The following is a 22,857-nucleotide window of genomic DNA, read 5'->3' as shown; positions in this document are numbered from 1 at the left end:
TGTATAAGGAAATTCCATCCAGTTTGGCGTGGCACAGCTTTCGGTGTGTGGCCGACTTTAGCGTTCGCGTAGATGTTAGTTTTGAGAAGACCCGAGAGTGAGAGCGTCAAAATTTGTCACCTAATTAATATCGGGTTGTTTTCCTTTTTAACGGCACCGACGTCGCTGCGGAAGTGCATTTAATGACAGGCGCACCATTTAAAAATAGATACGTGAGAGATACTCACTTATTTACAAGAGGTGAATGGAATAGTTATTAGGAAAAAGAAAACTGGTACATAAAACAAAAAAAGTAACACGCCGTAATAAAGTTTTACGACTTACAAGCGCACAATAATTTCTGATGTATAATAGTGCAACATAATAATAATAGTGCCAAGTTATTAATCCTAATGGAACAGTGAAAAAAAAATTGAAAATAGAGGGGCTAACCGCAATACATGTACATTTTTGCAGGAAATAGTTTGCAATTCTTGTCAATCAGTGCAATAACGCAGAAATCGCCAGCAATCGAAGTAGCATAAAACAGGCTGTGAAGAGGGTACTAACTTTTAGTTAGCAGGCATTTATTTATTATTATTTATTGACAAGAGGTGGTGCACTACCTGGTTTTAATGCCAAAAAAAGGGCCTTAATAATTATTATAATATGCAAGTTAAATACCAGGGTTGTACAGATTTGAATTATAATTTATTAATTAAAAACCAACTAACAAGAAAAAAAAACAGTAAATTACATAATGTTATTTTTCTGTACAATATTTCTATTTTTAAAAGCATCAAAGCCTTTGAAATAAAAATTATTTTTGCAATACAAATTCTTAAAAGTCCAAACGCACCACAGACACTTGAAGGGCAGGTAGATGTAGAACAGTCAACTTGAATTTTTGAATTGTACTCTTCGTATGAACGACGACTTGAAAACTTACATTAAACCTGAAGGGAAAAGACAGATTGGTGACCCTTTCTTCTTTTGTTGCAGACAGTTTCTGAGAAATATAGTAATGTGAGTGTTTATAGTACATTTTTTCGATTAGGCAAACCAATGCGTAAAGCGCATAGGAGACAACGTTTCGTCACCAAATGGTGTTTTTTGTCTCACACATTTTTATGGTTTCATAACTTTTTTCCTAAGAAATTCAATGATAATGCGTGGTCACTAGGTCAAATATATCACACTATGTATACACTGAAGACTGAATGGTTGAATCAAGTTAGAATTTGTTACAAAGCGTCACATAGTTTGAACATATTTTTATTGTCACTGATTACAATAATTTCAAAAAATTTTGATTTTTGAGTTTTAGAGAATATGGAATAATTCTATGTTGCGATTTTCGATAAAAGAATCGCTGGATTTATAGAAAAATTAATTGGAAAAAATTAGCTTGCCATGAATGTATAAAAAAATTCATTGAAATCGAGCAGTTAAATCACCTTTTACAAGCACGTTCCAGTCTAAATTAAATTTGAACACACTATATATACATTACTTGTATTACGTTTGAAGGTGTACACCTATTTGTCCAGTTGTTGTCCATTGTACCTACATATAGGATGGACCATTAGTGTGAGAAAGTAAAATAACTCCCTTGTTATTCATAATAGAGAAAAAAATATAAAAGTTAAAAGTTATACAGAATCAAGAAACCTAAACTACAAAATTAATTTGATACATACAGGGTGATGAGTAAAAACGGAACACGCCAATTATTATATTTTTTAAATGGAACACCCTGTATATTTTTACACATATGGATTTCCGAGAAAATTCTATATATGGCAATATAAACAGTTTATCATTTTAATGCGGGGTTGCCAAGTTATGTAGAGAATTCTTCGAACTTTTGAAAAAACATGACCTTGAAGAAGTTGTATTAACTTTCAGCTACTAACACTTTGGAACAAAATAATTTGACAGAGTTATAGGCAAATATTAGACAAAGGCTCCTATATAGATAATATCGTTTTTTATAAAATGGAACACCTTGTATTTAATTGTTCTATTTTATTCACATACCGGTCCTCTTCAACTTTTATTAAGCATGTTCTATATTTAAAATTGTTAGTTCTTAAGATATAACAACAGTTCTGAAAAAACTTAATTTTTATTATTTCATAGAATATCACAAATAAATATTAACTAATAAAATTAACTCAAAATGGAATGATAAATTATGAACTGACAAGTTGACAGAATGTGACAGTTTTTTCAAAGCCATTTCGTGCGACCGAAAATAATAAAAATTAGTTTTTTCCAGAAATGTTGATATATCTTAAATACTAACAACTTTAGGTGTAGAACATACTTAATAAAAGTTGAAGTGGACTGATATTTGAATAAAATAGAACAATAAAGTGGTGTTCCGTTCGAAAAATTTTAGAAAATCAAGTTTGAACTTTCTTAAAATGATCGTATTATAAAAAATGCCCTGTATCGATATTAACTAATATAGGAGTCTTTGCCTAACATTTGCCTATAACTGTAAAATATTTTTGCTCCAAGTATTAGTATTATTAATACTTCTTCGAGGTCATGTTTTTTCCAAAATTCGAAGAATTTTCTACATAACTTGGCAACACCGCACTAAAATGTTAAACTGTTAAAACTGTTAAAATCCATATTACCATGTATAGAATTTTCTCAGAAATCCATGTTTAAAAATATATAGGGTGTTCCATTTAAAAAATGTAATATTTGGCGTGTCCTGTTTTTACTCATCGCCCTGTGTATTTCAAATTAATTCTGTCCTTTAGGTTTTTTGATTCTGTACAACTTGTATATAAAGTTTTTTTCAGTATTAAGAATAATAAGGGAGTTATTTTACTTTCTCACACTAATGAATAATGATCCACATATGTAGGTACAATGGACAACCACTGGACAAATAGGTGTACACATTCAAACGTAATACAAATAATGTGCGAGAATCCCATTTCTAAACAATAATCTATAAATAAATGATACTTTGATGATGAATTTTAATCAAACGAATCAATAAAGAATTTCATATTAATTTGACAAATATCAGCCGATAAAAGTGATTAATAAAGTTTGGTTTCACGAGATATTAATATATAGGTTCAAAAATAAAGGTATGATAACAGATAACACATCAAATCGTCTTATTTATATAACGTGATGGAATGTAGCCACCGAGGGGGAAACCGCAGGTGTATGCAAGTTTAAGTAATACTCTGTTTGAGTAATACTTCGGTAATATTTAAGTAAGTATTAAAACAATTGTTTATGTCGCAGTAAAATGCTCGCATGCATTTGAAGCCACTATCCTCCTACTATCTATCTCTTTCCGTAAATAGTTAACAGTATTTTAATAAACAAATAGTGTTCAACGAAATATGGTAAACTGTTAGAAAATAAATTTAGTAATTCCAAAAAATTATAGGCAGTTTCAAATTAGACAGAATAATACTGCTCCTAGGAGAACCTTCAAAGAGAGTAATATTAAACTGAGGATAATGCGTTGTACCATAATAAATAATATCATCAGACTTATGTTTCTTCAAAGATTTTGGTAGAAATACTGTCGAATTCGAAACATCCTCAGTTGACTAAATCGAGACCAACACAATTTTTCATTTCTGGAAACGAAAACAGACTGACCGATTTATTTCCGATAACTATAATGCTTAATTTATTAAAGATTCATTTTCCGACAAAACCTGATGGTTTTAGTACTGACAGTACAACGATGATTGAGTACCATATCAATAATGATTAAAATTTAACGAACGAAAGGAATTTTAATTACCTGCTTCTATTTCGACGATAGCGAAATTGTTAAAAAAAATAGGTCAATTAAATGTTGAATAATTCAAAACACTTAAAATAAAGTTCGAATGATTAATAAAGTACCTTCTCTAAGCTCGAACATTATTTGGAATATTAATTTTTGGACGTTATTTGACTAGAAAAAACATCTTATCCGACTTAATCGATTTCACATAATTTTTGTATAGTTCAAGAACAAACAATTTATGCAACCTTCAAAATGTGGCATCATTAATTTTCTAAACATATTCGCTAACATTAACATTTAATAATGAAAAAATACTGTAGATAATATATTTTAATGGCATCTTTAAAATATGCAGTAGTAGATTAATAAGATATTTAAATTGCAAAACAGTGGAACAGTAAAAATAACGTTATTTTAATATAAAATATTACATATAAAATGGCCCAAAGATAAGAAATACATACATATTTCAACAGATATGGAAATTTTATTAGAGATAATACAAGTACTTTTTTTACTTGGGCTGAGATTTTGAGTCGAGAAATATAAGAAATTTGTTTTCTTTCAATTAAAAATTTGATGTATTTACAAAATATCTTTTTAAAATATTGAAACAGTATCTATTACTCCAATTTTGTCACTGTAAAAATATTAAAGGAATAAATTACTTAAAATATTTATTTTAATAGGAGTCCAATTATTTTTTTTAATCTTATAAATGATATACCTAATAATTTATATGTCCCACTGAAAAAGGATTAAGTTACATCAGTGAAGCAATATTTGTTTATCTATTACCGTAGATTATGAAATGGACACTGCGTATATTAACAGTAAATTACAAAGTATTTATAAGCTGTGTAAAAATCATCAATTAGTTTTTAGTGCCATTTTAACCGGATTTTTTTTAAGATGTAGAGCTTGATGAAGTGTGCTTTGTGAAGGAAAATGAGAGTGATCTCACAAATCACAAAATTCAAGGCGTACTACGTCCGCTTTTAGGAGTAAAATTCTAATATTTCATATTAGGAATTTTTTGAGAAAAAATATATTTAGGCCACTGGATTCAGGACCCCCCAAAACGGGCCAATACCAAATTTTATCAAAAAATTTTATATAATAACGATTTCGTAGCCAAATCAATAATTCACAGGTCTTTACTTTTTTTCCATTAATTTATTGTTGATATCAAGTTGTCCATGAAGCAAAACAAAAAAATGATATAGTTACCTAACTGTCAAAAGTGACAAATTAGTGTGCAATAAGGTTTAACTTAGCGTGTTAATAACCATGGAAAATATACCATAACAGACAAAATAGAAATTGTACGAAGAAATGCTGCAATAGAATTTAATACATACTAGGCACCCAGACAAACGAGTAAGTTGGGGTAATGTACTGTATATTAATAAAGTTTTCAATGAAACAGGCCGTATTTCAAAAAATTTACTTAAAACTAGACATAATGGACGTCATAGAATTTTGAGGAACAATAAACCAAATTTTACAATATTTTAATAATGATAATATGGTGAAAAAATCTAACTTATACCTGCTTTAACCAGTTTTTGTTACAATTCGTAACACTAATATTACTCATGACTTGAAGCATGGCAACTTGATTAATTAGGTAAAGAAGGAATTATCAAAAATTTTTTGTTTAATAACATTTTATTAGCGATATCCTGCTGAACGGTTACATTTATCGGCTTGTATAAAGAGTACATAATTTTTTCTGATATTGTTTCTCTTTTCAATAATGTTTAAATTACTGTGATGTTTAGCAACAGAAAAAGGTTATGAACAAAACAAATTTTGAGTTCTAAGCAAAGTTTTCTCTAACGACGCATAATGAAACTTTTTTCTGACCGGTCCAATAGAGCTTGATCTACTTAGTGGGTGTGCCAAATGAGAGACTAATCGAACTTGAATTCAATAAGTTATTTAAAGAGAAAGATAAAAAATATTGAACTTTCACAAGCTATAACTTACAAACAATTGACAAATCGAAAAAATGAATAATAAAGAAACTTCAAGATCTGTTTTGAGTCAACTATATGTTTTAAATGATAACGCTACTTTTAGCATTACCCAGGAATAACTACGTTAGTGTTCATCGGCAATATATCGCTATTCTTATTTGTTCATATTTGAATAAGAAACCTTTCTCATTATCATCGGAATTACACTATCACTTAAAATCTAATTTGGACGTCATTCTTTACATACTGGTATTATTTTAATCCGTAGCTTCACCTCCCGGAATTTCCTGACGGACTTTCAGAACACCCTGTATAAAATTTACCATAAACTTTCTTCAGCAATGACGTTGCTCTGCATAAATTAATTTAAAACTTTTATAAAAAAAAAACAATTATTAACTAATCAGAATTTAAGATAAAAATATTTACCGTGTTACTTCTGTCCAATGAACGGCGATACTGGCGATAGCTTAATTTCTTTCGCATTAAGTTCTTTTTTAATATCTATGAATGTTTAAATGTCCTTTGTATTTATTTTTACTTATTTTGTATTACTGTTGTCCTATTTTGTACTTACATAAGAACTATATTCTTATAAACACTTGCAAATCTGTTTTTTTAGTTTTTAAGTTTTTGTAATTTATTTATGTATTCAAAGGTTAAGTAGTAGAGCACACTTTGTGTGAACTTCTCTTTGAGATTTCCAAACTAATAATAAGTTTATTATATGCTTTATACTATTAATTTATTTTTTTCCTTGAAATAAAGGCAGTAGGTATTATTATTATTATATAGGTAGGTACTTAGTTATAAAAAAAATATATATTTAAGTACCTATCTCTGTTAAAAATTCTGAATTTAATCACTGACAGCTGGTATGAAACGCTCATAAGCATGTATTTTACAGAATTTATACATATGTATCTACTATTTATATAACAATCTACTACATTATCATGTTTTGAAATGTAAGTAGAATAAAGATAAATAAATAATTCACAACTAAAAGAACCTGTATTCTACCTTAAACGACTTTGAAGTTGTTTTCGAATCTATTAAAGACAGCGTTAAACAACTTTCATGATTCTGAGGCATGTTTCTGTGCGTTTACATTTTAAATCCAAATATTGAGTGTAAAAATTTGCAATTACCTGTAAAGTTGCGCTTTTCTGTAAGGTATCCGTACGACCACCACCCGGCACGTCCTTCCACCTGAGGACCCCCATGACCGCCTGCCGAACCCACCCCCTTGGTAAAGTGTTCCTGTCGTTTTCCGTAAGGGTACGCATTAAAAACACCTTAAATCAGAGATCGCACTAGATAACTGTCGCACACCTGACGTACCGCATCGAAACAAGCAAAGTTCTTTGAAGAATCAACCATTTAGAAGTGAAAAAAAAAAATCACCGCTCCAAGGGATGAAGATCCGCACGCACAACAAATACGCTCAGTTTGGGAACCGAAATTTTAAACTGGTTTCAAGGTAAAAGAATGTCAGCACGAATCCACACACCTTAAATCCGTAAAAGTATGTCAATAAAACAATCACACCGACCGCTTAAATGCACAAAAAATGACGCGAACACTCGAAAACACCGAGGTTCAGTCACATATTTCTTCCACCGTCAGAGTCCCAAGTCGGGGGTTTTTCAAAAATAACGAACGTATTTAAAAACCTCTCCGTGGAAACATCCATGTACGTCCACCGACACATCGACAAGCGGTGAAACGAAACTAAACATTTGAAAAGCGGAATCAACTCGCCGCATGTTTCTACCTTACCTCAAATCGAACCGACCAATCGGCTGCGCGGAGCACGTCGAACGGCGACGGCCTCGGCGAGGTTCGGCCGCGCCCGGAGCTTTTAAACTTTCGGAACAGAAATTAAAAGAAGAGTCGCGAAGGATGAGGGAATATTATAATGCGCCCAACAATCAGATGTGTTTAGAGTATTTTATTTTTATTCAGGGTGTGATTGAAAATGCCGGGATTGGAGAAATTATGAATAAATGATCAAAAGGGACTAAAGAAATAGAATACTTCTTCTGACAGATGTTTTGTTGATTGTATTCGTTAGTTCTACTGACATGATGAATGGATAGCGTACCTAATTTTTTTAAATGGACCCTATTCTTTGTTCAACTACAATTATGCAGTTTTTGGTTTTGATTATTCACAATACTTACATTAATAACGTAACTGAATTTTCTTCAGTTTATACAGGGTGATTACAAACTTGTGTGCGAAAACTCTATTGGCAAAAATATTTTGTGTTGCCTACTGACTTTTCACACTGATAAGAAACTTTTTTGGAACTACTGACTCCACCAACAGCTCTGCCTCTATTTATAAGTGTTGATGCATGGCCGTTTGGAAACTTCTGTTCACAAAGATGTACCTACAATTAACTCGCGCTGTTCATTAGTGTTTCCATACGTTACCATAACGTCAAATTAATTCATTATTCACACACATGCCATAGACACAATCTTTTGATAAAAATAAAATACAGTTAAAAAACGAATCCAGAGGAATAAATAATTTGTATTTTTTACAATAATTAACAATTTTGATTATCACATTAATTTTAAGCACACATGACCCCGTGACTTATGTAATTAGGTAAAAATTGACGAAGTCGGCTTACAAAGATGTCTATCAGTGAGGCATTACTATGAATCTCAGAATTTCGACGCCATTGAGTATATTAAAAATTCAATAAACGTCTTTAATCCTAACAGTATTTCTAAGAAATTTGTTGAAGAACGAACCGTTTTAGAATTATTTTTATTTTGCAACATACAGTGAAAAAAACTGAAAATAACTAAAACAAATTTTTTTCACATAGAAAAAATCTATACAAATTTTCTAATACAAATAAGACTTTTAATATGTTAGAAAAAAAATTAATGGTATAATAATATTCTAAGGACTAGCATTGGGTAGTGGTATTCAACACTCCTAGGGGTATAGTCTTTCCGATCTCAATTAAAAAACCAAGAGGTTGTCAGTATGTACCAGGTTCGGTCGCTGACGCAGCAACTCGGCAATGAAATATTTGAAAAACTTGTTCCCATATTTATTTTGCCATACCCATATACAGGTCTGATCGCCTAGTTGAAGAATGAGCGTGCGGGCAAACGCGGCACAAACACAGCCGCACTGGGCCACATAGCCATAAATTCAAATGCCAACAAATGGCCTAGCAGTGCAGTGCAGCAATGCGGAATTTGGTGTGATTCAGGTAATTTTAATTTATTATAGGCACCTTATATTGATCATTCACATTACAATTGCGAAAGGGAGAAATAAGAAGGATATTTTGTTTACTAATATTATTAGAACATACCATTTTGGAGACAAAACATAACAAAATTTAGTATCAATATAATAAAATTGTTTGAGCACATAAATAATTAAAATATGTTGTTGGTCAAATGAAGTTACAATAGAAATTTATACCGAGAGATCCAGAATGATTGATGGCGCCGCTACTTACAAATATTTTGTGTGTCGCTCACCTATTATTTTCACTCTTCCTAGTTGGCAACACTGACAGTGATTTACTTCGTTCAGTGGCGGGTTAACTGCAGTGGCAATAGGGTCACATATTCATTTTAATCATAAAAATACAACACGAAAAGCAGAATGAAGCATTAATTAATTTGAGGAGTTTATTAATTTTTTAAAGGAATGGATTAAATAAAAATGATTTAGATATTATTTCTAACCCCAAAATTAACAAAGAATCGATTTTTAACAATTATTTATCTATCATGTTTTTTTTTAATGCGATCTTTAAAATAAAAGCAACTACCCCGCAACTAACTCTAACTAAAACTAAAGTAAATTTACTCCAACTCTGATTATACTAAGATTTAATATAAGGGGACACTTGATTACAAAAACTTTTTTGAAGAGGTCCGTGAAGAGAAAAGGTTGAGTATCACTGGTATAGGTATATGGTTTATCTAGAAGAAGAGAAAAAATAAAAATTCATACGCCAATGATTTTTTAACTTTTGACGATTGTTTTTGCCGCTCGAGTAGTTTTAGGGTTATTTTCAATTTATTCAAATGCGTGAAAACTCTATTGTGAAATAAAACAAACCATAGTTTCCAAACAGTTCATTATAATATGATAAATATTTTTTTCTTAAAAATACTACTGACAATTAAAACCCTGATCGAATTTCCAAAGTAACCGGTGGCATCGAAATCCTCAAATTTCATATGATACTAAACATCCAAAACCCCCTGCCCCCAAAAGGATATCTTGGTTGACATATTCATATACCAATTCAATTAATTTTTGCCAAAATTAGAAAAATAATTGAACCGAGGTTTATCAAGCTACGATAATTATTAAACTGGATCAAAGACAAAGAAAAAAAAGACATCTCACAATGATTTTATTCTGACACCGGTTTCGAGAAAAAAAAAAGTATTTCACATCACGAAACATTACTTTTCGATACATTATGAATGGGATTGATCTCTTTCTTTTTTTCTTCATTTCAACACTTAAGACTTCGGAGATGGAGCCCATCTTCATATGAAACTTTTTCATCTACTGAAGTTTCCCGATTCAAATTTGGATCACCCTATAATTGTAACCAGTAAGTTTTAGAACTAAAAGAAATCTTATAATGAGAATGAGTCGTAGTTCTTTGGATGTAAAGAAAATAGAAAATAACTTATTTAAGTACATAAGCTGCTATTATTTCCATTTTCATTGCGGGGGCATTGACTATTATTTCCGAGAATTTATTACAACAATTTAATCATATTCACAATATTCGTTAGTTTACTATTGGTTAAAGAAAATAGTGGACGCCCGAAGAGAACGTTTCTCGTTACCCAATCTGACGCAAATTAAAATAAATTACTGTTATTTTCTTAATGATGGCAATTTTTTATACTAAAAGTTCTCATTATGTTCTTAAGGCTCGCGTGATACAGGCCATTCCTAATTTTTGCCCTCTATTTGTGGAAAAGTTAGAGTTTCACGACATTGTTATTTTCTCCCGTTACTCGTATGGTTCTTGGCGATACTGTTAAACAATAACAATGGAGAATGGCCCATTTAATGGTTTTCACGCCACTTTTTTTTATTAGCACCGACGGGACTGGTGTATCAGTGCCAATATAACAATGCGAACTTACTGTTTCTTCAGTATAGTTTTGCTAGCGTGTCAATTAGGTAAATAAAAAGTTTTTTGTCGTTTAACATTTCTGCTTAATTAATGGACAAATTAGAAAAATCATTACAGCGATTTTAATTCTTACAAATGATTATAATAACTTACTCCATGATTATCAAGAATTAAGCATCTATACATATTATACAGCGTGCTTTTAAAATATGACGCCAGAATTATACTACTGAATATAATATGCTGCCCCGTTTCCTGCACAAATCTTCGACTGATAGGTAGAAATATTGTTATCATTATTATACAGTCGAAAAATTGAAAAATGGCCCAACATTTTTTTTTGAATCCAAAATGTGTAGAAAATTTCTATTATATGTTCATTTGGCCAACAACATATTTTAATTATTTCTATCCTCAAACAATTTTATTATATTGGTCGTAAATTTCGTTTTGTTCCGTTTCAAAAGGTCTCCAAAATGCCATGTTGTGATAATATTAGTAAACAAAATATCCCTCTTATTTCTCCTTTTCGCAATTGCAATATGAATGATTGATAGAAGGTGCCTATAATAAATTAAAATTACCTGAATCACGTCAAATTCCGCATTGCTGCACTGCACTGCTGGGCAATTTGTCAACCACTTGTCATCTGCTGTGATTTATTGCCTAGTAGCCCAATGCAACTGTGATCGTTTTCCTTTGCCCGCGCTCGCATTCTTCAACTGAGCGTATACATTTCTATTACCTCCACGTTTAGTTCGACCAGACCTGTTTATGGGTATGGCTAAATAAATATGGGAACAAGTATTTCAAATATTTCAATGCCGAGTTGCTGCGTCAGCGACCGAACCTGATACATACTATCAATCTGTTGGTTCTTCAATTGACATCGGAAAGACTATACATATTGATTTTTGACCAGAAAATTTACGCCACTGGTTTTTCTAGTGGTTTTTATTTTATTTTTAGGAACATCATTTATTTTAGAGTCAAAAGGCTCCCTTGCACATATGTGATTTAGCGAGCGGCTTTCGAGCTACTGAAAATTTTAAAAAATCATACTAATCTACCGATGAAACCATTACCTATATACTAAAAAACATAGTTGGTGAGTGCCACTGAACAATAACATGCGCTGTCACTACGGAGAAATAAATAACCTGAATTTAAACGATTTCCAATGAAAAATTTAGAAATTAGAATAAAAAACATATTTTTTTTTGTCGCTCTCTATTTCGAAAACGAAGCATTTGCGGACCTAGGTTTTTAGGATTTTTTTTCGTATTTTTTCATGTAGAATCTGTTCTAGAATTCTCTAACACATTTTGCAACACCCTGTATAGTAAAAGAACTTCAATAAAATTTAAGGCAATCTATAGCACATTTTATTTTCAGAAATTGAAACAAAAACTATTAGGTATTGTTAATTTCTCGAAAACAGTTATCGATAACGTTTTAGTTTTTAAATGCTTTTTCAGATAAAACTTATTTCTCCATGAGATTATTGGAATTGATAATCTAATTATACCAAGTCGTGTTTTATTTTGATTTAGCTATTTTTGAATGATTCAAGATTTGTTTTGTCACACCGTAACTTATTATTAAACTTTTTGGGGCTAGTTTTATATGAAATTGTTTATTTAAATTCTTATTCTTTTAGCATCGCATTTTAAAAAGATGTTATATACAAAAATGGCTGGTGATATTCAGTCACTTACATTTTACTGTTTTAACACAAATAAATTGCAGAATAAGTTTTTAAATATGTAAATGAGAAGAAATGATAAAAGATAAATACACGGATTGGGTCTGTTGCTGCTTCTATCTAGAAAAAATCTTGTTTACAACTTTTGCAATTAAATAATACCATAGCCAGCCGGTCATCATTATTTTCAGCAAATAAGAGAAACGCAAATATTGTACAATTAGATACAATAAATATACTTATATTATGAATGATAACAGCAATTCTGAAGATTATGTAATTCTTCATTTGTACCCATGGATGTTTCTAAATACATAATTTTAATAACTTACAAGAATACTTATCTGAAGAAAATAGCAAAACATCAAATATGTACATATTATGGGAGAAAAACAGTTCATCTATCAAATAATATTTGTGTTAAATATACCTTTAACTTTACACTTCTTTAAATTATACATATTTTATTATCCTCCTTGTATCTTTACCGTACTTTAATCCAGCTAATTTAAATTACATAATTAAAAAAAATTTCTAGTAAAATATAATTAATGGATTTGTAACAGCCATAAAATATATGACTAAAAAAATAACGATTGAAGTACAAATATGTTAGAATTAGTAAGAAGGTAAAAATATTAATTCATATCAATTTACACACTTTTGACACTGTCGCTTCCAAATTTCATTATTTTACTCGCCCATAAATCAGGAAAGTGTTTACAGCGGTGGTCATGGTTACCGTCGCGCAGCAGTAAAAGGAGTGGGAGTAGCACATATTTATATGCGCTTTTTTTTCTTATCAAACGTAATTTATTTAGTACGGGTGGTATAAAATTTTGTTACCTACGTATTGTTTCTTGTGTGTTTTTTGAAATATTGTTAAAGTTTAAATTAGACATGCAATGCTATCTATTGAAAGAATGGACTTTCAATATAAAAAATAATGTTTAGCACATTTATCTTATATTTCAACAATGCTTAAAATAAAACTACCCAATTCAAGGCCTTCACTGGTTTGTGCCACTACCTAATTTGTTAAATTAAATCACAATTATTGTCCACCGTGGAGAAATTAAAGCTATCAGTTTCTCTGCGCTTCATTCTTGAACACATTTTTTAAGCAACTGTAAATATTACCGGGCATACAGCGACTCTAATTAGATTAATTACTTTACAAGGCAAACTACGGTATCCGAAGCAGTAAACGTGCTCCCAGATTATTTTTTATATACGTTTGTCTCGTAACATAGCTAACTTTATTTAATTTCTAGTCTGCCTTAGCCATCTGAGGAAGGTGTTAATTATATTTGTCTGTATAGGTCAGGTATTCCACGTGTAGTCAGTGTAGTTATTGTCTAAAATTTAGTTATTTTTTAAAAGGTAAATCAGGGGACCAACATTATACCTCTAAAAAATCAAGGCTAACATGATTAGTTTTCGAAATATATGAAAAAAAAACGAAATTTTGGAAATCCGTTTTTGTTTCATTTCAGCCTTGTTTGAGGTGATTTTGAAAAAATAAGAAAACTTTCTCAAGGCCCCTTTTTGCCCTCTATAGAATGGCAAAATCATTTCTTATATGTAACGTTTCGTCTCTCCAGGACAATCATCAACTTCATTTTTTTAAATACGACCCTGGAAATTTTATTACATTTTTTGCAAGCTTTCATGACCTCCAATACTGTACTGCCTCAGCCCAAACCAGATTCAGACGTTTTGTCTCGAAAAATTCATCTTCAGTGTATTCGTTCCAAATTTATCTAAATTTTTTATTTAGATTTCTATGTTTATTGAATTATCGTCCACTGTAAGTGTCGTTAGACCCTGTGAAATCCATCTAGTTATTTAAACTATTACCATCACACGTTATAATAAAACATTATAAGAGTTATATTCCCGTGTCCATAGTTATTTCTAGGCTTCTCGAGTGCTCAAAATTCAAACAAATTCCGATCTATTTTTTTTTAATGTCTTTGAACATTTACTGAAATTTTTTAATGATTAACATTCAGTTGACGTTTTGGTTGTTCAAATACATTTTTAAGAATTAATTTGTCATAATAAAATTAAAATTGTAATAATGTTTTGACGCAACAACTTATTGAGTTATGTATGACCAAGTGATTGGTAATAGTTAATAATAATAGTTTTATTGTAACGCGTGGCGGTAACTATTACCATTACCTATTAAATAACTAGATGGATTTCACAGGGTCTAACGACACTTACAGTATACGATAATTCAATAAACAAAGAAATTTAAATAAAAAATTTAGATAAATTTGGAACGAATACACTGAAGATGAATTTTTCGAGACAAAACGTCTGAATGTGGTTCATGCTGAAGCAGTACAGTTTTGGGGTCATGAAGGCTACATAGAAATATTGATTATGCCATTCGATAGAGGGCAAAAAGTGGCCAAGAGAAAGTATTCTTCTTTTTTCAGTATCACCTCAAACAAGACTGAAATGAAACAAAAACGGATTTCCAAAAATTTCGACTTTTTTTCAAATATTTCGAAAATTAATCATGATCTTGATTACGCAACTTTGCCCCCATTTAAGCTACTTCGTACCTCTTACCGTTTCCGAGATCCCTGTAGTGAGAAAATGGCAGCTAGTCTCGACAAACATTTCAACTCGAAAATAACTAACACGGGCCATTGATATTTGCAAGTTCAATTTAAGAAGTCTACGCAAATTCCACAAATTTATGCGTTACACACCAAAAAAATTAATTCCACACAATGCGTGGATTTTCACGGACATTGGCAACACTGATTGCAACACACAACTAAAGAACACAAGACATACTGACCTATCATCAGATTTGTTTGATTGTGGAAGTCACGGGGAACGTCAGCCAATTAGAGCGAGTCCGAAGCATTCTGGCAGTGCACGTGCACAAGATGCACAGAGTCGGCTTACATTTATGGTTAATTTTCTTACTTAATTTTCTCAAAAATTTTATTTAGACCAACAGTTGCTTCATAACAGTTCATTTTTGTTCCCCCTATCACCCTTTTCAAGGAACACACTTATTTCAGAAGGAACACACTTATTTCAGAAACACCCTGTATAAATTGCGCATATAAGCGCCTCTTTTAATAAAAAAATTTGAACTGATAAATTAGGTTAGATCAGGTTTGATTTTTTTAATATAATCAGTACAAAAATGACCTAAATCGTAAAAAATATTCCATTAAAATCAATCATACATTTAGTAACCACGTATACGAAAGCGTATCTTACACCTTTCGCATTCCTGCGTATTAGTTTCAAACGCAACGCACCCGAAACCCTACCGATTACGCCACAAGGCCCAGTTTAATGTGACTGGAAAAGTGAAAAAAGATCTCGGATTCAGGGTGAGCGCCGCAACGGCCTCAGACGGATCGAATGGTGGACATCTGGCCCCGACCCGAGACACACATGTAGGCCTTCTCAGCGGCACATGCCGTCGCCCGCCCGCGCCTGCCGCTTTCGACCAGTTGGGGCACCTGCTGCCCGACTGACGGCCCGGTGAGTTGTTCTTGGATCCCTAACGATGCCCAGGACGGAACAGAAAAAAATAATGGGGTCTTAACTCGGGGAACGTGATGTTGAGTTTTGAAAAGGGCATGGTACAAATCGACCCTTCTTATTTAAAAGGCCCTGCACGACGTTGTAAAATGTACCTTAATTCAACTGCCATGCTTCTACAGGGTGTTCCTTGATCGAAATTAACGCCAAAAGACCAAATGAACTATCCTTAATAGTTGAAATATTAGTATAGTCTTCCCGAAGTCAATTGAATATGCATAAAAACGCCTAGGAATAAAATTTAATGCGTTTCATTTTGTCAGTCAGTTGTCAACAGCTGAGATTTGTTGCCCAGTCGCCCAGTTCGGCTGTTTGTGTGCGCCGTTTGTCTTCACGCGCATTCTTCAAGTGGCCTTATACATTTCTACCACCTCCACAGTTAGTTCGACCAGACCTGTATATGAGTATGGCCAAATAAATATGGGAACAAGTTTCTCAAATATTTCAATGCTGAGTTGCTGCGTCAACGACCGAACCTGGTACATACTGCCAACCTCTTGGTTCTTCAATTATTAAGATCGGAAAGACATACCAAACTTGGTACCTACAGGCTTTAGAGAATGATAGCTCATATGTACCTACATAGGTTGTAACCCAAGTGGGGGTCGGTTTTTTAGGGGTAATATGTACTACGTTTTCACAGAATATTAATCTGAAATATTGTTTTTATCGAATAGTTCGACATATTCGAATTATAATTTATTTTCAAACTGCTCTTAAACTCTTGTCTACGCCGTTACCGGGCATCTTCCAAACTTGGTTGCACGTGCGCGCTGATAAGTGTCGCCTGTTATATTTGCCGATCTATAAAATGTATATAATAAAATATAAATAAAAAAAATTACTACTCGAAATACTTTTTAATCGTTTCAATTTTCTAATGAAAAGTATGTTACAATTTTTTTAAAACACTGTGTTTAGTTTCAGAATCCCAGTATCAATGACGTCTGACATTGACCAAGTTTAGGTGAACTACTTACATAATATCAATCCACCTGATGTGATATGACAACAGGATGCTAGGCGGACAAAAGACAAACGGCCAACGTTAATTCGGCGAAAAATAGTGGCAGAATATGCCACCGCTTCATTTTATAATTCAATAAAATGAAGTATTACCTAGTCAGTATGGCGTGTTTATGTCTACATTGGTAAAATAGTTGTATTCTTTTTACTAAATAATTTTCTTACTTCTGAGACTAACTTAGCTAAGACGAAGTGAAGTAAAAAAGATTCTAAAAAGAATACATTTATAGATTCGTGGTTTCGGATTAGTAAGCATGTTAAAAAGTTAGCTTATTTGGGGTAAGGGGGTTTCTAAAATTCTTAGTTATTCTCAGTTTTAAGCAAACATATTAAAGTAAAAAGAACAAATACTTTTGTAAGATAAAGTAAGGATCTTAGTTAGTCTCAGTTAAAATGGGTTAAAAGAATACAACTATTATTGTGTGATATCATGAAAAAATATATATACAAATCAAGAGAGATTAGATTTGACAACAACGCATGCAGTAGCTTCTTTGAGGTTGTGTTAGCAGGTCCAGTGGCGAGGTATGTAAAATTACTAAAGAAGAAAGTTAAAAAAAAATTCTGTTTCAACTATGGTATTTGAGAGAGCAAACTAAATTTGTATTTCTGAAGGGCAATCAGTCATCAGTTATTAGTCATATTTGTATCAATCTGACTGAAGTTACACCCTATATAACCATAAAAAATGGGTTGCGAGGAATCCAATTTTCCATAACTACCTCGATAAACAAAAATTGGGTTTTTGGTTTTTTTTTTTGGAAAACGGGACAGTTTGGTATGAGAGAGTGATGGTGATCAAGAAAATGACAGCATTTGAAAATTTTGAAGAAGGATACGGTTTTCAAAAGAAATATATGATTATGTCTTACATATACAGGGTGTCTCACGGTGACGGCCCATTAGAATTATTTCAGAGACTACTTCGATTTGAATTTTGAAAATTTGGGATACCAGATTTTCGGGCACGCTCTTCTCAACTAAAATAATGGCGTACACGTACCACTTCCGGTTATACCGAAAGTCACCACCCATTCGAAAGAGAATAAAATTGTGTATCAGAATATAGAAAAACATACAGAGTGTTCCATTAAAAAAAACGACTTATGAAGGTTTGAAGTTAACTAAACTAGGTATTAAATTTCTAGCACTTAATTAATTAAGCATGCAATTAAGCCACTTTGAAAGTATGGATGGGAAGCTTTGAGGTCTCGCTATCCCCCCTATAAATATTGTTACTTTACCTTTCTTACTATAAAATACACATGGTTTGAAGTTAGTCACTGTTACTCTCCATTTTTTTGAAAAAAATTAAATATTTCGAAAACGGTTAATTTTAGGAATAGGGAAACTTCATAAAATTCCAAATAAGCAAGTTGATGATGACTTCCGGTATCACCGGAAGTGGTACGTGGAAGCCATTATTTTAGTTGAGAAGGACACGACCAAAAACCCGGTATCCCAAGTTTTCAAAATTCTAATCGAAGTAGTCTCCGAAATAATTATAATGGGCCCTCACCGTGAGACACCCTGTATGTAAATAAATGTTTCTTATGATATAAATAATATACTATGTTCTAAATAATAATCTAGGATTTAAGTAACATTTATTTATAACTATCTGAAGATCAACATTATCGACTTTTATTATTTAATTCTTGATTATAACGTTACATGATACATTTTCTAGTTTTACTGGAAATCCGTGTCATTTTTCAACTATCATAACTATTTGATGCTGTAGTGTCAAAACCTACATTTTATAAGATATTTTTTTAATAATAGAATCCATTAAAAAAACATAGTTACCAAATGTGTACTAATGAATAATAGATCCGATATTAAAGATATTAAAAAAACATTATGAACAGGCCACTTTGAAGTTCATTTGAACTACTCCTGTTAATTTTGAACACAGAAATTTGGCAGACAGATTATGGAACTCCCTGTAACTATTTTGACAAAAATGTCCTAAAATATTTCTGCCGCTTTTAAAAATAATCTATTTTAACAGTTCTCTGTTCACGAATATGTAAAATCACCAAATCATATAGCAAAATATAAGAAAAACTTAATAAACACGACTTGCTTGTATGCCTCCGAGGAGCCTTTAGGAACTTTAGAAAACGTTCTTGGGCCCCTGTTTATTAAGAGTTTTCTTGCTTATTTCTTTCACATATAAAATCTAGCGACACAGGTTAATTAGACACCCGATTATATCCGGTTCAAGTTCAGTAAGGGTATTTTTGTAAAAAAATAAATTAACTATAAATTTCTAATCAGTTCAGACCTATTCCCAAATCAAATTTTAAAATGATTGTCTATCTATCTTGTTAAGATTAAAATAGATTAGATCTCTGAAATTTCATTTATTTATTCCTACAAGTTTTGACGGCATTGAATAAAAACCTTCCTCAAAATTTCCTCAATTTTTTTAACGTTGATAGTATATATGAACTTTGGGAGGTTAATTATGACATCCTGAATATAGGTATTCTATTTAAAATAGATGCAACAAGGACTTCCGGTATAATAGTACGCATCCAAATGTCGACGATATTTAGAAAACTAAATTAATCTTTCTTGTATTACACTTTCACAGAATAACGATTGCGAATACCCTGTATATGAAAACTGAGTAACATTTAGTAATGCATTGACGTACGCTGTAGAGATCTTTATGAAATATTCAAAATAACAGGCATTTAATATTTCATTTTTCAATTAAAAGAATGTCATGTTTTCTAAACTTTATAGTTGCAACATTTTTTAATGTTACAATTTTTATATCACTTGACAGTTTCCCCGTTTGCGAAGGTATCTTGAAAGAGTTGCTGACAATAATGACATTACACTTGAACATAATAAAAACAATATCGCTTCATTGTGAACCGAGAATTTCATTGAAAAAAATGACATTGACGAAATGCCTCTCTTCGCGACAATCCGTGCATGACGCCAACAACAACGCAATCAAATATCACGCAGTTCTTATGGTAGTTTACTGGTTCGTAACCTTTCATAATAAGTTCAACCTTCACAGAGAAATATGGCAAAAACGTTTGACCACCCAAAGTTCACCGGCTGCCATAGTCGCCGGCAGGCCAGTTCAAGAGGAGCCTATTTTCTTATTAAAAAAAAAAAAAGTCACAATTAAACCTATAAGTATCATAAGTAACAAATTAATAAAGTAGTATGATGGAGTGCGTTGCAAGACATTTATACAAAAGTCCTGCAACTAGAAAAAATCGAAGCATAATTTTCATTTTAATCCATCATTAAATTTTCTTTAGACTACTATGTCTGCAGCTCCGTTTGTGACAGGCACATCCGATCTGATAAAAAATGGAAATGGTATGGTTCTTGAATGGCAGACAGCCTTGACAGTTAAAACAATAAGAATTCTATTAATAATAATAATCAGTAAGGAAAAAATGTCCGGATTTTTAACTGTACACAAAGGAAAAGACTATTTTCATGTTGGAGTGAAGCTACAAAAAGCTTTTTATCTACATAGAGGCAATAGATCTGTATTAGACTAGAAAACTTCGATAACAAATGAAAACTATCACGTTGTTAAGCGAAAAACTGTTATTATACAGGGTGTCCCATAAGCACATGATCAAAAAGGTACTGCGACATTCTTTGGCTTAGATTTACTGCGGTACGTCTAAAATTGTCAAGTCACAACGAAACAGAAAACATTTTTTTGCGTAAAAACTATGAATGATAGAAGATTTTACCAAGACCACGAAAATCTCGAAAAAGGACTGATGCATCAATAAAAAATAAGTGAATTGATTCCAGCGACCAAATAAAAAAGTTCTGGTAATTCTTGTACCAAGACACTCAAGAATTTACCACTAGCCCAAGGCGGATGGACGCGGTTGCTTTATCAAAACATGAGTCTTACTTAGGAACAAGTCCACAGTAAGTTTCATTAAAATCCATCGTAACATTCTCCAGATATTAAAAAAAAACATACTTTTTTTCAAGAATTTTGACAATCAATAGCAGAGGAGACAGACATTTTTTCTTAATGGAAGTTAGGTCAGATCGTTTTCTTTTGAGCCAAAGAATGTCGTAGTACCTTTTTGATCATGTGCTTATGGGACACCCTGTATAAATAAACAAAGCCATGTTAGGTTACTATGTTACGGAAATACAAGTACCTACTATGAAATTTTTTAAATTTCTAAACTTTGTAATGCTTTTATATCTATCATTATTTGCTTATAATTACCTACTATCACAAAATGCGAAACAATAATATAAACAAATCTCGAAATAAAAGCATATTAATTAATGTTTTTAGACACTAAGATATTATTGGAATTATTTCGTGTTAGGGTTGTAGAAAATGACATACCCTTTCCTGGCAGCACTCAAACATAACTAGATAAAAAATTGTAAAGAGCGCTTCAATTATTTCAAAAATAGCATTCGAGTTTTTGGAGAAATATAGATATTTATTTAAACATGCAAACGAAACGAACAGATAAAAATAAACGCTGATGAATAATAATTAAACAGTTCTATTACAATACCATACAAAAAATTGTAGATTCACTCATTTATATTAATTAAATCAAATTTATAACTAAATTCCATTCAAACAGTATACTTACTTTAGTCGCAAAAGAGGTGTTTATACACTGGTGCTTTGTAATGTAAATTATTTTTAGCTCACAATGTTATGGATAATGTTTAACAATAATAATGCATATAATTGACAAATACTAACAGTTTTAAACTAAACCGGGAGAGACTGTTGCATTAAAATGGACAACAGAAACATTATTGCATTATCCAGGAAATAAACGTAAACATAAATAAAATATGAAAGCGCACGCAACAAAAATGTTAATTTTGTCACTATTGGCAACTATTCCATTCTAATTAAATATTGCATTAGTGTCCACGACACGTGCTGCAACGAATTAATTATTTATTCATATGCCGTATTGATTTTTCCCCTGAAAACAAGCAGCACATTACAGTAACCATCGTGAGTGCCCACGAAGCTGTCTATTTGTATGGGGAACTTTTTGTATACCAGTCTGAATAATAATTCGCAAAAAAAACTTATTTTCGTGGCACGCTGACCTAATTTTCTGCGTTTTATGTGTTACTCGGCATAAACGTGATATATTATTATATCGAAAATAAACACCCTTTCCCAAAATACGACGGTGTATTCCAGTATAAACTGTTAAACTGAAGGTGAAGTAGTCATGTGTTTATAACATAAATCTCTTTATAAGTATTATAAAAAGATTTGTATTCCTCTATTTCAGATCGAGATAATGAATAATGCTTACAGATGCTATTTTTGTAACAAAACTTTTGGGGAAGACCGAATTTTAACAATACATACTATGTAAACTGTTATTGAACTAATTGTATAAAAAAGATTATAAGAAATAAATTTGTATTTACTAAAAAGGACCAAAATAATAGATATTACCTAAGTACCTATTTATAGCGCATACAGAAAATGATAAAACATTTGAAATATTTCTAATGTTCTACAAACAGTTTCCATTTTTATAATGCGTTAAACGAAACAATATATGGTGTTTTCTAATTGTAAGTCCACTTAATAATTTCGACAGGTTATTCCTTGAATAGTTTAAGTTACAGC

The 22,857-nt window shown here is 31.6% G+C and overlaps 1 protein-coding gene across 2 annotated transcripts in view; it reads right to left on the bottom strand.

Annotated features, from left to right (window-relative positions):
• The window catches only part of LOC108906102 (rap1 GTPase-activating protein 1), a 502,314-nt gene that overhangs the window by 234,762 nt on the left and 244,695 nt on the right, over positions 1 to 22,857 (bottom strand). Inside the window, exon 1 of one of the 2 annotated variants that reach the window (XM_018709261.1) lies at positions 6,894 to 7,459. The exons of the other annotated variant lie outside the window; for it this stretch is intronic. Coding sequence (XP_018564777.1) covers positions 6,894 to 7,031 — 138 coding nt within the window. The 5' untranslated portion in view covers positions 7,032 to 7,459. Of the gene's footprint in view, positions 1 to 6,893; positions 7,460 to 22,857 lie in introns of those variants that run through there. 2 annotated transcript variants of the gene reach the window in all.

Source organism: Anoplophora glabripennis, unplaced genomic scaffold (genome assembly GCF_000390285.2).
Source record: "Anoplophora glabripennis isolate ALB-LARVAE unplaced genomic scaffold, Agla_2.0 scaffold214, whole genome shotgun sequence".
NCBI lineage: Eukaryota > Metazoa > Arthropoda > Insecta > Coleoptera > Cerambycidae > Anoplophora > Anoplophora glabripennis.
The sequence above is the reverse complement of the archived record's forward strand: the minus strand, read 5'-3'. Positions and strand labels throughout refer to the sequence as shown.